Source organism: Zingiber officinale, chromosome 7A (assembly GCF_018446385.1).
Source record: "Zingiber officinale cultivar Zhangliang chromosome 7A, Zo_v1.1, whole genome shotgun sequence".
In the NCBI taxonomy this organism is placed as follows: domain Eukaryota; kingdom Viridiplantae; phylum Streptophyta; class Magnoliopsida; order Zingiberales; family Zingiberaceae; genus Zingiber; species Zingiber officinale.
Window position 1 is genome coordinate 100,156,891 of NC_055998.1, and position 24,443 is coordinate 100,181,333.

The window sequence follows — 24,443 nt, forward strand, 5'->3', positions numbered from 1 at the left end:
AAATATTTTTTTTGAGAATTAAAATTCAAGAATATTTAAAATAATTTTTAAATATTTCATGTGCAATTCTATCTTGGATTACACGCCAATAAAATTTAAACTATAAAATAATAGTCTAAATCTGCATAGTTATACTGACATTAATTCATTATGAGTTGTTGAAATTGTTGACGAGTCACCTTGTCAAAATCGAACTGCTTGGATTTGAATGGGAAGAGTTCCAACAATATTTTAAAGATATTCATGGGTATACTTAGTTCAACTCCTATTGAAGAAAAATGGAAGAAATTCTTTGAAAGTGACTTCAAGCTGTAGGAGTAGATGTTCTATTTAATAACTTTGTGTTGGAGTATGACTCATGCCTAAGGCAACAGCCACCAACACGATCGTAGTGTGAAGCATGGTGAGGTTGTGTTGGCTACTGAAAAGTTGATCATCATTGTTGGGAAGTCTGTATCATAGTCGTGCCACAAAGCACCGCCAAGATGTGTTGAAGATGCGAATAATATATGGGTATTTCTATTTTAATATCCTATATAACTAGAGTTGTATAAATACATATGATATAACCTTAATTGATAATATCTTAATGGAGAATACTCTTGTCACTTTTGTAGATCAAGTACATCACTGAACCACATTAAATTTTTTACGTTCTCTCTTTTCTCTTCTCTCGTTTTTCTTTTTGATTTCTTCACAATTATTGTCACGATCACAATAAATGATACCAGAGCTCAGATCGTCATGTCTATGATTTCTTATGCGAAATTTGATCCGGCAAAGTTTGATAGAACTGGTAATTTTGGATTATGACATATGAGAGTTAAAGATTTATTAGTGCAATAAGACATGGTGAAAACACTAGGTAAAAATAAATCGGAAGGGATGGAGAAGATAAATTAGGAAGAACTACAAGTGAAGGTTATGGCAACAATCAAACTTTATCAAATTAATGATGTGATGTATCATGTTATGAATGAGAAATCACCGATAATAGTTTGATAGAGACTAAAACGCTAGTATATGTCCGAATCATTAACAAATAATTAAATTTTATCTTAAGTAGAAGTTATTTGGGTTTAAGATGTAAGAGGGTACAGATCTAAGTCAGTGTATCAACGCATTTAATCAAATCTTAAGTGATCTGAAATAGGTTAATGCAAATGTCGAAGAACAAGACAAGACACTGATGTTGCTGAATTTCTACCATCATCTCATAGGTATGAATTTGGTTACAACTTTAATGTGGAGGAATGAAACTCTTAAGTTGGAGGAGGTCACGAGTGCTCTATTGGATTTTTATCAGCAAAAAAAAGTTAGTGATGAGATTTCTTAATGTGAAGGGTTCATGGTGAGAGGTAACCAAGAATGTGGGAGAAGCAAGTCTTAGTATGGATTGGGTAACAATAAAACCCAATCTAAATTGTGGAAAAAGAAAAATATCATGTCTTACAAATGTGGGATAAAGGGTCATATCAAACAAGATTGTCCAAAGAAAAAGAAAAAGAATGCAGAGAATAAAAATAATACATCAAAATATGTAAATATAGTGGAAGGAGATTCAGATAGCGACGACAATGATATGCTTTTTGTATCATCTGGTTTAAAGAAATTATCAAACTCTTGGATTTTGGATTCAGCATATTCCTATCACATAACACCTAATAAAAATTGATTTGACACCTGCAAGTTGTTGGAATAGGAAATATAAGAATTAAGATATTTGATGGTGTGGTCAGGATGTAATGTGAAGTCAAACATGTACTAAATTTAAGGAAAAATCTGATTTCATTGGGCACTTTAGATTGTAATGGTTGTAGTTATAAATATATAAGTGGAGTCATGAAAGTGAGTAAAGGTGCTCTGACAGTGATGAAAAGACAAAAACTAGCTGACAACATATATAAACTATAAGGTACCATAATTATAAGTGGAGCTATCGTTATAGAACATGAATCAGATAATACAGTTTTATGGTATATGTGGTTAGGTCATATAGGTGAGCATGAGATGATATAACTTTATAAGCGAAATTTATTTATTGAAGAGTGTCAAGACATGGAAACTTGATTTTTTTCAAGTATTTTGTTCTTGGAAAAAAAAATAGAGTGCGGTTTAAAATAGAACCTCTGGGAGATTATGGTTATTTCAATGTAGTTATATTTGTTGGTGCAATATCCCCTGGGTCAAGGTTGACCAGGTTAACTAAGCTTAGGTTGGCTCAAGTTTGAGTCTTGATTTGGTTTCGATGTTTGACAATATATGGAGATTGCAGGAGTAATGATCTGTTTGGGGATATTGTTGGTGCAATTCTCCTTTGGTCAAGGTTTGACTAATTTGATGTGAAAAAGAGTCAAGTAGGTCAAAGTTGACTGGATACTTGACTGGGAAAGTCCTAACTGGAGATTAGGCAAGGGGAAGTCCTGATGAGTGAAGCCAGGCAGTGGAAAATCCTGGTGAGTGAAGTCAGGTGAAAGACTTAGTGAGTGAAGATAGGCAGGTGAAAATCCTGGTGAGTGAAGCCAGGTAGTGGGAAAATCTTAGTGAGTGAAGTTAAGCGAAAGTCCTGGTGAGTGAAGCCAGGAAGATGGGAAGTCCTGGTGAGTGAAGCCAGGCAGATGGAAAGTCCTAGTGAGTGAAGTTAGGCAGATGGAAAGACCTGGTGAGTGAAGCCAAACACGTGGAAATTCAGGTGGGTCAAGGTTGACTGGACACCTAATGTCGGGAAGTCCAATTAGGTCAAAGGTGTGACCGGATACTTGTCACAAGGAAATCCAGATGGGTCAAGGGTGATCGGACATCTGGTGGAAGGAAGTCCAAGTGGGTCATGGAGGATCGGGCACTTGGCACGAGACGGTAAGTCCAAGTAGATCAAGGTTGACCGATCACTTGGCACAAGGAGAAAAGTACAAGTGGATCAAAGAATTGACTGGACACTTGGTGAAAAAGTCCTAGCAGGTCAAGGTTAACCAGATGCTAGGCAAGATGAGTTCCAACAAATCATGGTTGATCGGATACTGGATTTGGGAACCCTTGAGTTTGAGTTAAGCAAGTCAAGGGTGGTCAATCGATCAGCCGATCGATTGAACAGAAGCCCAATCGATCAGTTGATCAATTGGAAGAGTGCTGCTATAAATAGCAACCCAATCGATTGGGAGTGTTTATTCCGAGCACGGAATACAACCCAATCGATTGACAAATCAATTGGGCTGGAATTCTCGCGTGATGCGATAAAGGCTGAATCCATCGGGCGATCGATTCAGGCTTTTTCTAGTGAGAGCACAGAGGCGCTCTGAATCGATCGCCTGATCTATTTAAGCCTCCCCAATCGATTGATCAATAGATTAGGATATGACTGTTGCGAAGCAAGCACACTGTTTAAAGACGTGGTGAGCCTTCTTCGTTCGTGTCTCTCTACTTTCTCTTCTCACGATTCTCTCAGGTGATCTCACCAGTTCTTAAAGCTTCTTGGAGCAAAGTGTTGCTGCACTTCCAAGGTCAAGAGGTATTCCACACAACAAGAAGAAGCTAGCTAGGGTTTCATTTATGGAAATCGTGTAAGATTTTCTTTGTATTCGCTTCTTCTTTTCTTGTTGTTGTATTGAGAGTTTGTACAAGGCTTCTCCGCCTTCGGTAGTTACCGAGAAGTAGTGTTTTCATAATGGAGAGAGTGTCATGTGTGGATCCTTGGATTAGTCACCTCTTCTTAAGTGTTGCTTCGAGTTCTATCCGCTGCATATCGTCATCATGAAGCAAGCAAACGAAGCGCGATGAGCTATTCACCCCCCTCCCCTCTAGTTACAAATCGACCCTAACAATGTTAAGAATGTGTTGGATAAGTTTAACATGGGTAATGCAAGCTCTATGAGTACACCATTGGTGCATAATTTCAAATTGTCCATTGTACAGTGCCCAAAGACAGATGATGAAAACCAAGACATGTCAAAGGTTTTATATGATAGTGTGGTGGGGTGTCTAATGTATATTATGATTTGCACGAGACCAGATTTGGCACATGCTGTTAGTGTGGTGAGTAAGTTTCTTTAAAATCTTGGTCAACAACATTGGGATGTAGTCAAGTAGATTTTTAGATACTTGAGAAATATGACAGATTATGGTATTATGTTTAGCAGATAATAGAGTGATCCTTTAGTTGCAGGATATGTAGATACATACTATGCAGGGGATTTGGATGACAGAAGGTCTATCACAAGATATGTATTCACTTTAGTTAAAGGGCGGATTTGTTGAAAGTTTATGATACAAACTATAATTACATTATCCACTACTGAGTCAGAGTGCATAGCAGTAGAAGAAGCCGCCAAGGAAATATTGTGGCTTACAATACTAGATAAAGAACTGGGAATTCAATAAGGTGAAGTCAAGTTGTATTGTGATAGCTAGTGTGACATCTATTTGATAAAAAAAATTAGATGTATCATGCGAGGACCAAGCATATAGATATAAATTTCACAAGATCAGAGAGCTAATTTCTTCTGGTGAAATGTTATTGAAAAAGTTCACACTTCTGACAATATTGCAGACATGTTGACAAAGCAATTACTACAGAGAAATTCAAGCATTACTTGAACTTGATCAATTTCTTTGGTTGCTACATGGAATGCATCCCAACTTAATGTCTTAGGTGGAGTTCTCAAATGTGTATTTTTCTCCTAAGGGGTGGATATTCGCCAAGGTAGAGATTGTTGGAGTATGACTCATATTTGAAGGCAACAACCACTGAAACGGCTGTGGTGTGAAGCACGGCTAAGCCATGTCGGCTACTAAGAAGTTTGTTTCCATTATCGGTAAGTCCATATTATGGTCGTACCATAAAGCACAACCAATTCATGTCTCAGAACATGACCATGTCATATAACACGACCATGTCATGTTCTATTCTAAGTTATAAGTTAGGGATATGAATAATATAGGGGCATTCCCATTAAAATTCCTCTATGTGGCTAGGATTGTATAAATACATATGATGTAATCTTAATTGATAATCCTAGTGAAGAATATTCTTGCCAATGTTTATGTGGAGCAGGCACATTGTCAAACCATGTTAAATTTCTACATTTTCTCTTTTCTCTTCTCTTGTTTTTCTGTCACGCCCAAAGGGGGTCTTTGCCCGATAAACAGACAGCATCTCCCCTCTTATGACAACATATGAAACATGGATACATGGCCACAAGGCAATACAAGATAATATTTATAGCCTATATGGCTGAAAACAAACACAACCAAGTAAAATAAAAAATTAGATTGCGTACCTGTATAACTTATCTCAACAAATACATAGAAAAAAAAGACACAATAAGTCCAGAAATCCACACACAAGTTATACAATACATGAACTAGTTAAGAAAGCCAAAATATGAGTAACAGTAACAGTAGAAATTTAAAAACTCTCGATGCGACGTAGGACTGACAGCCAGGACCTCTAAGCGACATGACATGTCATCTACTTGCTAACCTAGAAACAAAATGGAAAGCAAGGGGTAGTGAGTATAACATACTCTACAGGTATAAGAAGATAGTACATACTAATAATATAAGAAGATCAAAGGGGGCAGTCTCAGGAAAATACTTACTACAAAAGTAAGTGTCACTGTAATCGTTTGCTAACTAGAAGTATAACCAATAATAATAATACTCCACTAACCTGCTTAACCAGGTGTGACTAATAAATCAAGAGTACGTATTCTACCTATAAACCTACACGAACATATACATAACTAGCATATAATAAGCATATAACAAGTCCTGACTAGCTCAAATTGTTACCATAAACGAATCTCGTGGTGAGTCAGGATATATAACTAGTCACTGTTCACATGAAAACGCTCTACCACAGATAGTCCCATGGGTAGATAGGATGAGGTAGTTGTCTAACTCCCCAATCACTAATTATAGAAGAATGCTCTACCACGGATAGGCCAGTGGACAGTTAGGGTATGTAAACAATCACTATTTATAGGAGAATGCTCTACCACAGATAGTCTCATGGGCAGACAGGATAAATAAATAGCCACTATCTACGGGAAAACGCTTTACTACAGCTGGTCCCATGGGCAAACAAGATATATAAGTGTACAACTTAGAAATGATAAGTAAGCAATAACAATCACATTCAAGAGTGAATTTTGCTAGCTACATTATGGTATGGTCTCACTAGTATATATCAAGTATAACACTGTGTTGATAAAAGGGTTTAACATCACTAGCGTTTAGGCATGAACCTAAATAACCAATAAGGCCTCGTAGGATCTTTGATATCCTGCACTACAGTATGACTTTACTAACATTTAGGCCTGAGCCGAAATAACAAACAAGGATCAGGTAAGATATTCTATATCCTACACTACGGTGTGGTCCTACTAATACTCAGGCATGAATAAATATCAAATAAGTATCTTAGTTCAATATTCTACATCTATACTATGGTATAGCATCGCTAGCATAATAGTCCAAGCATAATTGGTCATAGATATCATGGGCAGTAATAAGATTATATGAATCTCAAAATAGACTAAAATATAGATTCACTATTTGAGTGCATATTATATATTTGATTGTCTTAAACTCATTTACTGAATATCCACAATATAATTCATAGCATGAGAGAAATTGTGATTAGATCACAACTAGTGATTATCTCTACATGTGTAATTATGAACGTATTGAAATTTCTCTAGTCGTCGAATTGATGCATTTGGACATCATCAATTCTATAAGACTAACACGAGTTATACTTCTTGGTTCACCAAACAACTATTTTCTCACTGACTGGAGATATTGGGATGTCAAGAGTTAAACTTGGATGCTAGTTATGATAACTATTTCATTAGAGTAACTCATTGTAAGCCTTCATATGGTTATCTATATATATGGATGTCTGTGAAGCTCTTACTGTAGCTTGAGTGCAAGTTTCCTTTGACTTGAGGTATGCAAGTCATCTTGGTCATGAAAACTTATATTTTGACATCTTAAGCAAGCACCTCATTGAGGTGTGGACCTGAGATGATTGGGTATAAGTCAAAATGTTCGAAGATATTTCGGTAGCCTACAGAGGATTCATCGCTCCTTGCGAGGAGACGTCTATGTTGGTGCAATATTCCCTAGGTCAAGGTTGACCTGGTTGACTGAGTTTGAATTGGTTCAAGCTCGAGTCTTGATGTTTGGGTTTCAATGTTTGACAATACATGGAGACAAGACATGGAGATTACAGGTGCAATTATTCATGTGGTGAGATTGTGAAGGAGAGTCAAGTAGGTCAAGGTTGACTGGATATTTGACTGAAAAATCCTAGTGAGTGAAGCTAGGTGAAAGTCCTGGTGAGTGAAGCCATGCAGCTGGAAAACCCTAGTGAGTGAAGGTAGGTGAAAGTCCTGGTGAGTGAAGCCAGGCAGCAGGAAAACCCTAGTAGATGAAGCTAGGTGAAAGTCCTGGTGAGTGAAGCCAGGTGAAAGTCCTAGTGAGTGAAATTAGGCAGAAGAGAAATCCTGGTGAGTGAAACCAGGTGAAAGTCCTAGTGAGTGAAGCTAGTCAGAAGAGAAATCCTGGTGAGTGAAGTCAGGTGAAAGTCCTAGTGAGTGAAGTTAAGCAGAAGAGAAATCCTGATGAGTGAAGCCAAGTGAAAGACTTGGTGAGTGAAGCCAGGCAAGGAAAATCCAGATGGATCAAGGTTTTATGATCGAACATCTGATGTTGGGAAGTCCAAGTAGGTCAAAGGGATTGACCGGATACTTGGCACAAGGAAAATCCAGATAAATCAAGGATGATCGGACATCTGGTGTTGGGAAGTCCAAGTAGGTCAAAGGGATTGACCGGATACTTGGCATAAGGAAAATCCAAATGAATCAAGGATGATCGGACATCTGGTGTTGGGAAGTCCAAGTAGGTCAAAGGGATTGACCGAATACTTGGCACGAGGAAATCCAGATGGGTCAAGGTTGACCAGACATCTGGTGGAAGTCCAAGTGGGTCAAAAGGATTGACTGGACACTTGGTGAGCGAGTTCTAGCAGGTTAAGGGTGACCGGATGCTAAGCATGATGGACCAACAGGTCATGGTTGACCGGATGTTGGTTTAGGAGGCTTTAGACTTGATTTTGGGAGAAATCATGAGCTAGATCAATCAGTCGATCGATTGGCTCATGCCCAATCGATCGACTGATCGATTGGGCAAGTCTTTGCAACAAACCTCCTCCCAATCGATCAGTGGATCGATTGGGAGAAGTGCGCGATCGCACAGAACAGCTCTGGATCGATCGACCGATCGATTCAGAGCCCCCAATCGATCAGTGGATCGATTGGGAGTCTTGATTCTACGCGATAAGCCCTGGATCGATCGGTCGATCTATCCAGGCATTTCCTGAGAGCACAGAGGCACTCTGGATCAATCGACCGATCGATCCAAAGCCTCCCCTATCGATTGGGAGCAATCCAATCGATCAGGATCCGACCGTTGGCGTCGTATTTAGCTGGTGGCGTGCGATTTCTTCAATAGCTCTGGACAAGAACTCACGGCCTTCTTCTCCAGCAAGCACAGATCTTCATAGCGACTTCTCCACAGCTCTCACGCCAGATCTTAAAGGTTCTTGGAGGTTATCCAACTCAAGAGGCGAGGAAGAAGCTAGGGTTAGGGTTTATTGTGCATGTCTTGTAAGCTTTTGCTTATTTTGTATTTCCCTTTCCTTCTTCTTGTACTGAGAGTATTGTAGGGCTTGTTCGCCTTTGGTAGTTACCATAAAGGAGTGTTTTTCATAGTGGAGGGTGCGTGAGTGTATGGATCCTTGGATTAGTCACCTCTTGTAAGGTGGATACCAAGTAAATCCTTAGTGTTAGCATTGTGGTTGTTTTCTTTGTATTTTCCGCTGCATATCCTTGAAGAAACAAGCAACGAAGAGCACGACGAGCGCACCGAGATATTCACCCCCCCCTCTAGCTACATAATCGGTCCCAACAGTCTACCCTATGGTCACTCGTTAGGATTATTACTCAAAGTCTTTGGCCAAAGCATCACATGTTAAGAGTACAAGACTCTTGTACACATATACGAGTAATTTGAATTCATAGAACGAGAAAAGAACGCTAGAGGGGGGGGGGGTTGAATAGCAACCGTTAAAAAATTTGAATTAAAACTAACTTACGCAGTGAAAAATAGAAGAAACAAACAATGCTAACACAAGTTGGTTTTACTTGATTCAGAGCCTTTGACGACTCCTACTCCAAGGCCAGCACTCGTCGAGTACTTTCATTGGGCAATCCACTAATAGTTCTAAAAAATGTGCTACAAGATAAGTATAAGAACTAAAAATTAAGGTTACTGACAACAAGAAAAATATAAAAATCTGTGTCATCGGTTGTTGGAGGAGCTTCACAACGTCGCAGGAGCTTTTTCGAAGCACCGATCAAGAAGAAAGCTTGTCACACTTGTTGTGCTGAAGCTCCAGGTCAAAGACATTTAAATAAGTCCATTCAGAGTGCCTAGAACCCCTCCGGGTGCCTGGACCACGTGGTTCGGCCAATCGACACACTTCACGTCAGTTTGTGGATGATTTTTTAGGTCCGAGTGCCTGGACTAAGTCCAGGCGCTCGAACTAGCGCCGAACGTCCAGACTCCTTCCGAGCGCCCAAACCCCTTTTCTTCAACCTCTACTCCTGCAAGAAAAGGTTAGTTCAGACAATCAAAAAATATACTTTACCTTATAAAATAGAGTTCGCATAACATAATAAAATGTGAGTATTAATTTGATCCTATTTTCATGAGACCAGGACCTAGTCAAGATCTCAACTTAGGTTTTCTAAATTGACCTAAGTTGGATCGATGCCTACAATTCCCTCAACGGGGAACGCGTCTTCACTGGATCTCTCCTTCAGTTGCTACCTTTACTTACCACTTGGAGTCACTTGACTTATCTTTAACCCACCTGGTTTTTTCGCTAGGTGTCAGGTCCGCAGATCCAACTGGACTTCGGCCGGTTGTCAGGTCCCATGGACTCACCAGACTTCTCGCCAGATATCAGGCCCTACCTATTTAGACTTCGCACCCACTATCAGGCTCGCAAACCTAACTGGATTTCAGCTTGGTGTCAAGTCTCTCAGACCAGTCAACTACTACAAACTTGGTAGAAAAGGTTAGACAAATATCACATCTAACTTTAACCTATTTGTCATACATCAAAATTAGATTATTAGTGCAAACCTGCACCAACAATCTTCCCCTTTTTGATGTAATAACAATCCGGGTTAAAGTTAGAAAAAATGCAATAAAGCAATAAAGCATAAAATGTTTAAAGTGAGTAGATTTTTCTAACCTAACCCACTATCCTCCCCCTTTGGCATACATCAAAAAAGATAAATGGATAAAGCATAAAATAAGGCTAAAAGGAAGTACAATCATAAAAATAATTTTACAGTAATGTAGCAAATAACTGAAGATAAATGCTTTGTATATTTTAGTTTGAAGCAAATATTTCAAACAACATTTCTAAGATATTTGAGTATATTTCCAAAAATTTATAAGTAAAATTTTGAAAACTTCAGAAATTTTCTAAGTAAAATTTTTCAGGAATTTTTAAGTTAAAAATTTCTATGTAAAAAAAAATTCTAACTATATTTTTCAAAAAAAAAATTTGAATAAAATTTTTCAAAAATATCCAAGTAGAAATTTTCAAGAATTTCAAAAACTTCTTTAAGTTTGAAAAATTTTCAAAGTAAATTTCTCAAAATAATTTTAAATAAAATTTACTAAGTAAGAATTTCAAAGTTATTTAAAAAAACTTTTCTTAAGGAAAATTAGAAAAAGTGATTTCTAATGCTTTAATATTTTTGTAGGAAATTAATTAAAAAAAACTTTATAATAAAGATTCTTAAGGTAAACGTGAATAAAAAATTCTTCAAAGTGATTTTTTCTAATATTTTAAGAGTAATTTTTTTTTCACAAAATAACTTTTCAAAACATTCTAAAAAATTTTTTAAAAGATATTTTCAAAACATTTGAATGAAGTTTTTTAAAGTAAATTTGTCAAGAATTTTTAAGAAAAAAGATTATGTTTAAATTGTCTAAACAATTTCTCATCCTTAATTTGATAATATAATAAGGACTATCAAGCATTATGTAATAAACATTAATAAGTCAAATAATTAAAGTGAAAATAGCTAAAGGGAAACTGAATACTAGTAACTGAACTAAGTATAAAGTAGCATCAAGTCAATATGTACAAGCAAAAAAAAATAACAATCAAGGATTGTACTACTGCGAAGACGAGGAAGATGGGCCAGAACCCCAGGAGCGTAATAAGTCCATCAACTTAGTATGATGAGTCTGGTTCTCCTCTCGAGAACTGGACATGTCCCATTGAAGATCAGAGACCTCCTGTCGAAGACTTGTCATGACCACCTCAAGTCCGGTAACTCGGTCGTCTAGAGTACAAGGGACTAGAGGCGTAGGTGGCCTAAAAAGATCAGCTATGTATGCATCCATCCCTGCCTCCTCTCCTAGAGTTGATCAAGATGACCCTGAGCTGCAAGATTAGGCTGGGGCTGAGCTGCTGGATCAGGCTGGTGTTGGTTTCTCTCCTCCAGGATAGGACACCCTCATCATCTATATGGACACCACCTAAGGAGAAGTTCATAGCACTAATCATGTCAAACTTAGTTAGGGCTCTAACATCACCTGTAGTGACATCAATGTCCAATGAGGCTATATAGGCGGTCAAAATATGACAATAGGGCATGTAGACTTGCCGACTGGTGGTAATACCGGTTGAATAGAGGATGGTATGAAATATGTGCAAACTAATATCTATATCTAACTTATAATATAATGCATAAAGGAGAAATGAATGAAAGGGACGCATCATCACTATGTTGCGAGTGGTCAAAGGCAAAATGCATGTGACGAAGACCCTATAAAGGGCATAGTCCTGGACTTTGAGGGTGACTGAATGAAACAGGGTCACAGTTGGTACACGCTGACCCCCCAAAAATATGAATAAATCATATAGAGCATAATATGCGAATAGGGATCAACAAATAGTAGATCTCGAGGAGGGTAGCATTGAAAGGGGCATGTAGATGGTTGTGATCCTAAAAAGGTACGGATGATAGTAGGGGATAAAGCAATATCCATACTAGCGATCCTAGTGGTATAGGTAAGATCATTGACTCTAACTAAGCTGTTATACAGTTCAGTACACAAACTATGTTGACTAAACTAATGCAATAAACTAAGTCCTGTAAAGTATAATAATCAATAACCTCTATAGATGAAATGCATGATTGCATGAAAAACTACCTATCTAGAAATCTAGACAACATAGGCATATAAATAGTAGAGGTAAATCTAATCCTAGGTTCATTAGTAGGGAACCTAGGGTCTGTACTAGCAGTTGAAAGATCAACACGAAAATGTAATCATTTCCTAATTAACAAAAGCATCCTAATAAAATACTAAAGCAACTAAAACAAGCAAAAATAAAGTTTTGAAAGAAAAGAAATTAATGTGGCATCATTAATGATTATAACAGAACTGACAACCTCAGTTGATCCGCAATAATAGCGTAATAGCCAAAAAAAAATTATTTTTCCCTTTTCTTTGCTTTTGCAATAAAGCCCGATGAGAGACCCTTGCAAAAGAGAAAAGGAGAAGGTGCAAGTGGATGGGGCGCCTCCTACTACCCTTTTATAGGGCATTCCAGGCGCTTGGACTTAGTCTGGGCGCATGGAGGGGGGTGGCGGAGCGGGGCGCCCGGACCCTGATACGAGGGTCGCCTGCCCCTGGTTTTGGGCTCTGATTTTGGGCTATGCAATTTTTTTTAAAGGTGATTAGGAATTTATTAATATTTTTTAAAAAATAATTTAAGATTAAATTAAGAATTTGATTAAGTTAACAAATTGATTCAAATTAAATTGTTTAATTAATTTTATTAGGTGAAATTGGAAAATTTATTTAAGTAAAGAAGATGATTAAGTTAAGTAATTAACTTAAGTTAAATAGTTTAATTAAGTTAGGTATTAAGTCGAATTGGAGATTAAAAATGATTAAGTTAAAATGGTTAATATAGTTGTTTTAAAATTTTAATTAAGGTTAAGGATTTTAACTAATAGTTTTAATAGATTTGTTAAATAAGTTAGGAGATAATTAGGTCGATTCTTTAATTTAAGTTAAGAATTAAGTAGGTTTTTTTAAAAATTGATTAAATTAAGAGATTAATTTAAGTTAAATAAGTTGTTTAAGAACACATTAGTGTAAGTTATAAGCTAATTTCAAGTCGTAAAATTAAGTTAAAACTTAAGTTAATTAACATAGTTTAGAATTAATTTTGAAGATTAATTATCTTAAGAAGTTAATTAAAGATTGATTTAAGAAAAAGTATGAATTTAATTAATGGTTAACTAAATTGATTAACTTGAGGATTAATAAATTTAAGTTTAAAGGTTATTTTGAGTTAATTTTATTAATTAATTAATCGAAGATTAATTTGAGTTAGTAATTGATTAAGTCAAAGATTAAGTTAACTTAGGTTAGAAAACTAACTGAGATAAGAATTTAAGAAGAGTAGTAGTAATAAAAGCTTAGTTAAATATTTTATCTATTATTAGTCCTTAACTGTCTAACTCTTGGTTACTAATTAACTATCAAAAGAAAACGGTGTTTACCTAGTTAGTCAAATCACGTATTTATGTCTAATTAGATATTTCCTGAAAAAGGACTACTTGATTTGATAAATGTACTGTTGTATTTTTTGCCCAGACTTATGTTGATGCACTGATATAAGCATCTGAAGTCCAGGCAAAATATCTATGCATCTCACATCATTCTATGTTTATACATACACAATCAGGGTAACGTAGTATGTTTGTGAGATGCTCAATTCCTAGATCTATAGGATCATGTTTTCTAGGGGTTTGATCTAGGCTAAGGGCAAAACAAATTTTAGAACACTAACGAAATAGGAAATTTTTAGAAAACATAAATAATTTCCTTAGAATTTAAAAATTATCCAAATAAATATCCTCCCCCTTATCTAAGATTTTTCAGTCACAAGAAATATCTTTAAACTTATTTGCAAATAGTTTTAATGAATTAATTATTTGATTTCAGTTTAATTATTTAGATTTATTTTAGTTTACTTTTAAATTATCCTTATTCATCTCACCAGTCTAAATTTTCAAACAAAGGGATCCTATGGTTTTGTGAGATGGGTTAAGTTGAATTTTAAGGTTTGGTTTAACTTGTGTTAGATTCAAATTTAGATTTGGGTTCAACAAATAGATATTTTTTGGATAAACTTCTAAGCTGTGGTGAGTCACTTGGACATCATTAGAGTAATCACACCTTCGAGGTTTTCCAAATAGTCCTATCTACTGAACTTAATAATAAAATTTTGGTCTAACTAGCTAGGATTGGTAAAGGGTAGCTTCAGTTAGTTTCACTAAACCAAATGCACCAGGTCAAAGCCATATCTTCCTAGACATGCATAGACAGAGTTTCCCTAACCTACTATCATCCAAAACTTTTTCAGTGTTATTTTTTCAAGTTAAACTTTTGTCTCTTTTTAATCTAATCCTAATTACCCTATCGGGTAACCTATTATTTTAGAGGTGTCAACAAATTTGGAGCCTCCCCCTGAATTATTAAACTTTCTATTTTAGGTTTTAGGTTTATGTCGATTACTTTTATAGTTATAATGAACTTGATGATAATTTGAGTTTGAGTTGGTTTTGTAGTTATTTGATTTAAATTATTTTTTTATTTGGATTTAGTTTAGTTGATTTTGTTTTACATTTGAGATTTTGGTTTGGGTTAAGTTTAGATGGATTTATGTAATGAATTTCGTGTTTGGGCACATAGAATTGATTGAGTCCTACTTGTGTGGTTAGACATGCTTTTAGAAGCCAAGTTTTAATTAGATTTTTATTTTGGCTTATGAGTGATATAAATATTTTATTTGTTGAGTTGGACTTGTATCCGAGCCCAAACTTATTATATACAGCTTTTTGGGTTTTAAGAATTAAATTCAAGTTTTTTAATCTAGTTGTGAAGGATTCTAATAATCCTTTAAGATTATTAATTTCATTTTTTTAAATTTGTGTTTTCCTCCTCAAGTTTTATATCTTGATTTGGATTTTAATTTTTAATTTTTTCTTTGAGGCATTGATTTTCCTCAAGAAGTGATTCATTTTTTTTTCATATTTAATTAATTTTTTGTTTAAGCATTCAATTATTCTAAAAAATTTGGAGGTTAAGACTGAGGATAGCTCGTTTGAACCTTCAGAAATGAGTGCGGACTTGTGGCTTGATTCATCCTCGGACTCGCTTTCTGATTCCGATTCCGTTGCCATCAATGCAAGGTAATTGTGATGCTTCTGATCTTCAACATCCGATTTTTCTGAGGATGACTCATCCCACATCGCCCTGAGTGCCTTTTTTCTTTCTAGTTGATTTGGGTTTGTCGTCTTTCATTTTCGGATACTCGTTCTTATAGTGTCCTTTCTTGTTGCAACAGTAGCATGTGATCTTTGCCTTCGAGTCACTTAATTTGATTACCTTTTGTAGGTCCTTCTTTGAGAAATTGTTCTTTCTTCTTGTGAATATTTTTCTGACCATGCTCATGAGTTGTTCTTCTTCATCTTCTAAGTTAGATTCATATTTTGGCTCTGGTTTGTGATTGTGCTTAGCTTCTTTTGAGGGACCTACAAAAAGAGTAATACCTTTCTCGACCTGCTTTGAGTTAGTCTATTCATGGAGTTCAAGTTCACAAAACAACTCATCTAGTTTTAATTCAGACATATTCCTTAAAATTTTATAGGCATCCACGATGGATGCCCACAGTGCATTTTGAGGAAATACGTTTAGTGCGTACCTTATAAGATCGCGGTTCTCTATCTAGTGGCCGATTTTGTGAAATCTGTTGAGGATGCCCTTTATCCTCACATGTAGTTGACTCGTAGATTCTCCTTCCTATATTTTTATGTTAAATAATTTATTTAAAAACATATCCCTTTTTGTTACCTTTGCACCGTTGGTTCCCTCGTGCAGTTCTATGAGTTTGTCCCATAGCTCCTTCACATTTTCATGTGGGCCGACGCAGTCAGTTCTTCCTTCGTTAGCTCATACTTGATTGTGTTGAGAGCTTTGAAGTCGATATGAGCCCTCTTCTTCATTTTCGGATTCTAATTTTTTGGATCCATTGGAATTCTGGCATTGTCGACGGGCACCTTGTATCCTTTGGTGACACTGAACCATTGGTTGAAGTTGGTCTTCAGGTACACCTCCATCCATTTCTTCCAATATAGAGAGTCATCATTGTTAAAGAGGGGAGGATGTAGGTAGAGTATCCCTCGTTTTTGGCCATGAACCTTGCACACAAAAGAGAAAAAGACAAAAAAATCCCAAGGCTAGGTCTTGGATTTGTAGTGTGGGAGAAGAAGAAAAAAATATTAAGACTCGTTTGGCGTTGCACCAATTCAGAGTCGTTTACAATGAAAAAAATTTAGTCAAAAAGGTAATTATACCAGTCTGGACTATATCGAAAAAGCTCAAAATCCGAAAGAGAGAAAAAAAAATCACTCCCTTGGCTGATTGGTGGTTGCACCAATTTAGAGCAGTACCCGCTCTGATACCACTTGTAGGATCGAAAAGAATGCTAGGGGGAGGGGGTGAATAGTGACCGTTGAAAAATTTGAATTAAAACTAACTTACGCAGTGGAAAATGGAAGAAACAAACAACGCTAACACAAGTTGATTTTACTTGGTTCGGAGCCTTCGACTCCTACTCGAATAGAAGCATTTTATTTGTTTATGTTTGATATTTGGTTAACTTAGTCATAACTTCACTTTAGTCTACTAAACCAAACCATAAACCCCAAAGCCTATTTTTATCAATCATGTGAATATTTTATAAGTCGACTCATCCACCAATCAATTTAATGTAATAGTCAATTGATATTTTGATTGCAACAACTCTAAGGTTGAATCATCATTATGCAAAGGACCCTATATCTTCAGGACTTCCTCATATATATAGTATAAGTCAATCTTGACTTACTAAAACTTTCAATGCTAAAAGCATGCATGACCTTTGAGATTTCGACTTTTATTATTATCCAATCAACCTTGATTACTATAACTTTTACTTGTCTAGCCTTTTGTCAACCTTAACTAGTTAGAACTTTTACTTACTTAGAGGTTATTGTTGGTGCGAGAATCATCCGATGATCGAACCTAATTTTTGATAATGGCAAAGAGTTCAAAGTTAAGGTTATTTGTGGTTGAACGTGTTTGAATGAGTTTGCAGGAAAGTCTTACGGGTACTTAGGCAAAAGTCCTAGTTGCGGTTAGGCAGGTGGAAAACCCTAGGGGGTGGTAACCCTAGCTCCTAGGGGGTGGTAGCCCTAGGCAGAAAGTCTTGGTGGGTCGAGGGCTTTAGACAAAAGTCCTAGGGGGTAGTAACCCTAGGTGGAAAGTCCTGATATCATGAACCAGGTGGAAAACTGGACGAGTGGTGGAGCGAACGTCTAGTAGAAAGTCCTGGAGCCACGGGCGCTGAGCAAAAATCTAATCGGTTTGGAGGACTGGTCTGGCAACAGGTATACTCTCCTGAGTGGAGTATGTGAGGACACGTTCCCCGGTGAGGGAACAGTCGGCGTCGGTTCGACCTAGGATTTTCGGATGAAAATCCGAAGTCAAAATCGGACAGTTTGAAGACTGTCAAATATGTTATTTATCATGTCTATATTGTGCTAACTTTGTTTTTCAGGGTATGGTTAGTTTCTTGAACTAACGTATTTTGCAGGAAGCGAATTAAACATGTTTTCCTCGGATGAACAGTACCCGAGGCGCCCTCCATGGAGTTTGGAGGCGCTTCGGGTGACCTGGAGAAGCAATCTCGCAGCAAGGCACGAGGGCACCCTCATGGAGCTTGAGGGCGCCCTGGACACTGGCGCGAGGGCGCCCTCCATGCAGTTGGAGGCGCTCTCAAGCGGATAAGCCGTGAAGTGGTCAAGGCTTATTGACGTTGCATTTTTAGCGAGGCTAAGGGCACCCTCCATGGTATTGGAGGTTCCCTCCACAGGCTTTATAAGCAGGTCTCGAAGCAGCAGTCAGAAACAACAACAAACGTGCAATCATTATTCCGTGTGCTGCTTAAAGGACGATCCGACAAAGCTGTGACAAGACACCGACGACCCGAAACTTTAAATTCTGTATTTTCTGTTGTTGGTATAATTTCATTACTGCTTTAATTTGTATTTCAAGTTGTAAATTTCCGAGCTTATAGTGATTGTCCAAAGTAAATATTCAACGAGCGTGGACCTTGGAGTAGGAGTCGCCACAGGCTCTGAACCAAGTAAATCTTGGTGTCTGTGTTTTCAATTGTCATTTAATTTTCCGTTGCGTTTTACTCATAGTCTTCCGAAATGAAAGTGAAAGTTACGAGTGCTATTCACCTCCCTCTAGCGCTTTCGATCTAACAGTTACTCCTCGAGACTTCATCTTTACTTAGTATTCGATCAATCTTAACCTATCAAGAACTTCATTACTTGCTAATTAAACATCCAATTCTCTTTGGCTTTCTTAGACTTCATCACTGTCAAGCATCTAATTCTTCTTGATCTACTTAGATTTTTATCATTACTAAGCATGCATTCCTTCTGTACCTACACAAACACCCAATCATCTCATCTTATTTGATCTACTTGGACTTATGTCACAACCAAATATTCTATCTTGTTTGATTTTGTTTGAGCTTTCAACACTTACCAAACAAACGAATCCTATAAATAAAACTATATTTCATAAATATCAAAATACAAACTTTGATCTATTAAAATCAAGTTGGGTCTGATTGCACTGACATCTTAAACTTAGGGTTTTTATGCTTACCATGCATAAAGACGATTTAAATATGAATTTCACTCTACACAGTTCATTTTTTTTTCAAAGATTCATAATTAAAAGGAAATGCATTCAATTAAATTATGTAAGTTAGGAGTAAAGTGAGAAGTTGTTACCGCAATATTTACCTTCTTTGGAGCTTTACTTGGAGTTTCCTTTCAAGTAAACTTTCATGTGATATCCTTGCTCCTTTCATTTATAAAACTAATTTCTCCTTTCATTTATAAAATTTATTTCTCTTATATATTCTCCTTCCTGTTTTTTTCGTTCACCTGAAAATTTATTTATCTATTTTTACTTGAGTGCAATTAGTTTTGTAATGGCCCTCTCTCACTTTGGTTCTCGAAGTGATGACTTCACTAGATTTGACTTTACCTTTTTGGCATTTTTTTTTTTCAAGGGGTCATAAGGCCCCATTTAGATATTTATCAAAAGAACACTCATTCATGTACAATTACTTAACTACGATCCACTATGTTATTTTTATAATTATCTTTTCTGAACAACTATTCTACCATTTCATAATTATTATAATTATGTAATAATTATAAAATCATAATTATTATAACTATGTAACAGATATGAATTCATAGTTACTAAACATACCCTTGATTCACCTCTGATTCAAGATTTAAACAAAAAATATAAACAAAAATTAATAGTAAATGACAATTAGATCATTTTACATGACGCGTTGATGGGTAGAACATCCTTTTGATAAAAAAAAAAATTAAAGTAGAATCCTTTTGATTTTTGCCCTCTTTAATTTAGCATGCTTTCATCTTCTACGGGTTTTGGCGAACTTGATAACTCTGACCGAAGAGGGAACTTTGTCGTCAACAACTTGTCGCTCTTCCTCCATGCTTTTCTCGGAGATTCATACATTGACAAAGAATTTTCATTGAGTTTCACCATCTTGTCCTCAATGCGTTTCTTGGATTTGTTCATTAGTCCCTTTCTGTTTTTTTTTTTCAAATATTATTCCCTAGAACTTGGAAACCTTTCTTAACAATCATCCAACATTCAAAGTGGTCCTCATACAGATGGAACGTCATCTTATGCTGGCGCTGGAAGGTTGAAGTAGTATGCCATCTCTGTTGAATGTTCGGTCCACAATCCTGGAGCACCTACTTTGATTCCACATGCTAGAAGTGCGGGCGCAATTATAAAAGGGTTAACATGATTCGAATACCTACTAATTCATTATGAGTCGCTCCTTAAAAATCCTCTAACAAATCTTCTCCGAGAAACCTTCTTTACATCGCTTTCTCTTTCCAAGATATGAATATAAAGAAGTACAAGAGAAGTTACTTGTAAAAAATGAACTTCTCTTGGTTCTAAAGCCCTTATAAGTGTTGCATAATTCATCAATATAATGGAAGACATTAAATATTACTTCTATCTTATCAAATCAAACAACAAAGTCAACAGCACAGACGGTCAGTGCAAGTAACTAAATAAACTTGAGAAAACAGTTTTCTTAGTACACTGCAGAAGATATCACCATTATTTTCATAATCTACAAGTGTCCCAGTAATTACGACTAATAGCCATTTTACACGGATGAAAGGCTGGAGATCTCTAATCCTACAAACACACGAGGAAAAAAAAATCTGTGACTGAGTTTCTCTGCATAAACAATAAATTAAGGCAAACGTATCTAAACTTCTGATTAATTTGCTAATTTTTGAATGATACTGGTTTGTATACCGACTATAAGTAACACAAAACAACGAGCCGGTCAAACAAAGTTGCAAGAGAAGCTCAATAATAAGGATGAGCTTTTCATTCCATCAATGCCTTTTGATGAGATAAAGTTAGTAAGCAATGAAAAATTGACCATGGCAACCAAACAAAAGCACAATAATTACTGACCATCATGTCAACATAAGGTCATTGGCACCAAGATGAGGAGGGCGCATACACACTTGAACTTCATGTTCTTCAGGGCCAGCGCTATGCTTAGGAATCATAATCTCTAATACGGTGCCTGATTCATCGTAGTAGGCTTCGAGCTTTGCATCTTCGGGAATCCGTGTAGGTAGTGGTATTTCTCTCACAAATTCTCCTGGAGGGCAATGCTCAGGGGAAGGATCTGTCAGTTTGAATGTCCTATCGTGCCGCTTTATGTAAGGCATCCGAGCAATACTGACACAGGATATCTTTACTATTCCATGTGTAAGATTGTTTTTCCAGGATACCTTCACCCGTTGCTGATCAGAGAAAGGCAGGCTAACCATGATCAAGTATCCTTCTCCATCCTCATAGATGGTTTTCGCAGCAGTCACTGGGCCACAGGCATGTCTCATAACACCTGCGAACTCATTTGCCCATGAAAGCTCAGCTGGACGAACTTCCATATCCTGAGGCCTATCTGAATATGGATTACCAGACAAATTGCAATCCTCATTTCCTACATGGGAAAAGAAGTCCTTTCTGCGCTTGCTACAAACCGGGGAAAGATCCATGCCATCTCCCCCTGCATGATTTGATGGCTGGGTTGACAAATTGAGTCCAGAACCATTAAGCAATTTCCTTGAAGTGGGTTGTGATGTATTCTTCAGAGGAGGGGGAGGCCTCTCGAGCTCAAAATCTGTGCTCGGAAGAGTTCTCCATGATTCATAATCAATAGACTCGGGAAGTATCGAGAAACTGAGGTCCCTTCCAGTGAGCTCCATCCACTTCTTGCGATCAGCCTCTATAGAGGCTGAAAGGTTTGGTGACCTCACCACCTCAATCCCATGGACGCACTGTGGGTTGGATAACCCTCTATACTGCTTCCTCTGCATCCGGTGAGATCGCATGAATCCTTTATCAACACTGAAAGGAAACTGAGGCTCTCCTTGGCGTGAGTGCCCGTTCATGTAACTTCGCAACTGCATCTTTCCCAGTGCGTTCTCCGGCCTCTCCTTGAAGACCCACATGTACATGTTTTCCATGTCATGCTGGACAAGAAACACATCGAGACGGAGGTCAGACTTGTCAAACCCTGAGACACCATTTGCATCCCGGACAATCTTGCACTTGGATTTCTCTACAAGCGCAGGCTTGAAATAAAAATTGAAGAAAAACCATGCACCCCATATGCTGTCCCCTCTCTTGGCGCACTTACGAGCTCCAGCAGCACTAGCAATGCTTCCAGCCTTGGGGAGGTTAAGGAGAGCATCAGCCTCACAGATCTGTGTGCCGAGGCTGACATCCAACATATCCATAGGGTCAGGGTCCCAAGCCTGCAGCGGAGAGGATTGGTCGACTAAGAGAGGAAGATTGATGTCCGGAGGGCTGGAAAGAGCACCCTGATGATGCTGGTGGATAACAGAGAGCTCACGGTCACTGTCTTCAGGAGGGGAGATGGCCATCCCCGGCAGGCCTGCAGTGTCCATGGAGAGGAGGGTGGAGGGGAAGTGATGGAGGTGGTGGTTCTCCATGGACAGGGTGGTTAGGATGGACTCGCCCATAGTGTGTTCTTGCTCGCCCTTATCTGTCTCTTCCTCTTCAAGATTACCCCCTTTCACCTTCCAATCCAGCCTACCAGGTGGGATTCGAGATCTACAAGATCCAGCAGAAGCATCCAATATACATAAAAAATAATAATAATAATAAATCACAATCCCATTCATTACAACCAAAATCCCTTTTCATTTATCCGCTCATGAACAACAAAATCCAAACTTTAGCCAATTCCTCGCATCAAAGAAGAAAAAAAAAAAGAGCGAACTTTCATATCTAACTTGAAACCTAAGAATAGTCTGCAGCCCGGTAAAACAAAGGACAACGAAGCGAATTCTACCAACAGAACAACAGATGAAGCCGGAGAACCCCCAATACAGATCAACTCTTATTCTAACCCTAAGCCTCTCCTCGCATCAAGCCGAAGCTACATCAACTCCTATTCAAACCCCAAAAAAGATCAAATTTCATTCAAAAGCATACCTTTTGGCGCTAGAAGGAGCTGAAAAGCGTCCGAATGCTGAAAGAACAAACCAATCTCAACGCTTCCGCTGCGGACGCCGCCTCCATTAGAGCGAGGGATCGCAAGAGGGGAGGAAGGTACGAGCACAGTGACGGTGCCGTTTAATAAACCAGCGGGCTTCCGGGCCCGGCCTTCACTGGATGAGACCAGAGTTTGCCGTTAACTAACGGTGACGACACGGTCCCTAACTAGCTGTATGACCTGGTCGTTCATTACAGCCTTTATTATTTTATTAATTATGGTGACGGATATTCTCAACCCTTGATTTATTTATTTATTTATTTTTTGTTAAAAAACAAAAGAATTTTGTGGTGATGAGGCAAATACGCTATCAGACACAAGCTTCTCTATTCAATTTATCGTACTATTTTCAAATTTATTTATGGAAATCTAATTAGCGATAATTAAATGATTTGTAAGGATACATCTTACTTAAAAATCGAGTATGATGTTAAGGAAGTCAAACTTGTGAGCTCAGCAATAAACATGTTGTTGATAGAGCAAAGTTACCCATTCTGCTCAGGTCAATTTCGTCCTAACAAAACCGATCGATTCTAGTTCAACCGAAGGGTTAAGCGATAATTCAAGCGCCGTGTTGAGTGATGAACGCTCCAATTTGATCATAGAAGGTTAAGCGAGCCATATATCCATTCTCGCCTAGGTCTATTTGATTTGGCAATGCATTTGCACCGTATATAATATAATATAAAAATCAAAAGGGTGCATGTTTTTTTTTAATGTATTAAAATAAATCGGTTCAATGTAATAAAAAAATATAATAAAAATATTTTTTTGATTATTTTATTAAAAAAAAAATTTCATAAAAATGATAATTAAAAGTGCTCAGTTTTATTTATTTATTTATTTATGTTTTTATTTATTGGTATCCTGTTTATATAGGTATATACATCACTCAACCATTTTGTCAAAATCACTTATCATTTGTCAAGCTCGAGTGGGTTGTGCGTGTCAAATAATCGACTGAATTAGAATGAGTTGTGAGTACCGAACAACTACCCAAACTCGAGTGGGTTGCAAGCGTCAAAGCCCTAAGTAGCTGAGTATTTCGAGCTCGAATAGGTTGTGCTTCATGAGGGTCAATTTTAGAAGGCTATAGTTCGATGCGATAGCTACAATGACGATAATTGCAAAGAATTGTACTTTTTGGTAAAAATAAAAGAGGTACGTCTTGTGGGAAGAGACGGTATAATTTTTCATGATTCTTCTTCCCCTATATAAGATAATGATACAAACATCACTTACATATAATAACATAATTGTATGTTGTTTAATTATTTGTTATTATTTCCTTTTTAAAGTATGATTTGAGTGTCGAAGAGATCTCATGGAGATCCGCCTAAATCTCTTTCTAAACTTTTTCTTGCGAATACATGACATCAATAGTTTGAACGCTATCTTGATCTCTATTTGTAAGTCAACGTCTTTCTCAACATCGATTCATCGTTTTGTAAATGCCGCTAATTTATCCGATCTCTCTGTTCATCATCAACCTATTCCAATCCAAGATGAACCACTAATAATCTTACCGGAGCTAGTTTCAATT

The 24,443-nt window shown here is 37.2% G+C and overlaps 1 protein-coding gene across 2 annotated transcripts; it reads right to left on the minus strand.

Annotated features, from left to right (window-relative positions):
• Nucleotides 1-20,346: 20,346 nt before the first annotated feature.
• Nucleotides 20,347-22,997, minus strand: LOC122001907. 2 transcript variants are annotated; one of them, XM_042556890.1, is made up of 3 exons: nt 22,840-22,997; nt 20,782-22,455; nt 20,347-20,493 (listed from the first exon to the last, which is right to left on the minus strand). In XM_042556890.1, exon 2 carries the CDS (start codon nt 22,362-22,364, stop codon nt 20,784-20,786), a length of 1,581 nt encoding a protein of 526 aa, XP_042412824.1. In that variant the 5' UTR covers nt 22,365-22,455; nt 22,840-22,997; the 3' UTR covers nt 20,347-20,493; nt 20,782-20,783. The 2 variants fall into 2 exon arrangements, with proteins under 2 accessions (XP_042412824.1, XP_042412823.1); XM_042556889.1 differs by lacking the exon at nt 20,347-20,493 and having other exon boundaries at nt 20,564-22,455.
• Between the last annotated feature and the right edge of the window lie 1,446 nt (nt 22,998-24,443).

Coding starts and splice junctions, on each gene's coding strand:
- LOC122001907 (XM_042556890.1), bottom strand. CDS start 22,364: ATGGGCGAGTCCATCCTAACCACCCTGTCCATGGAGAACCACCACCTC.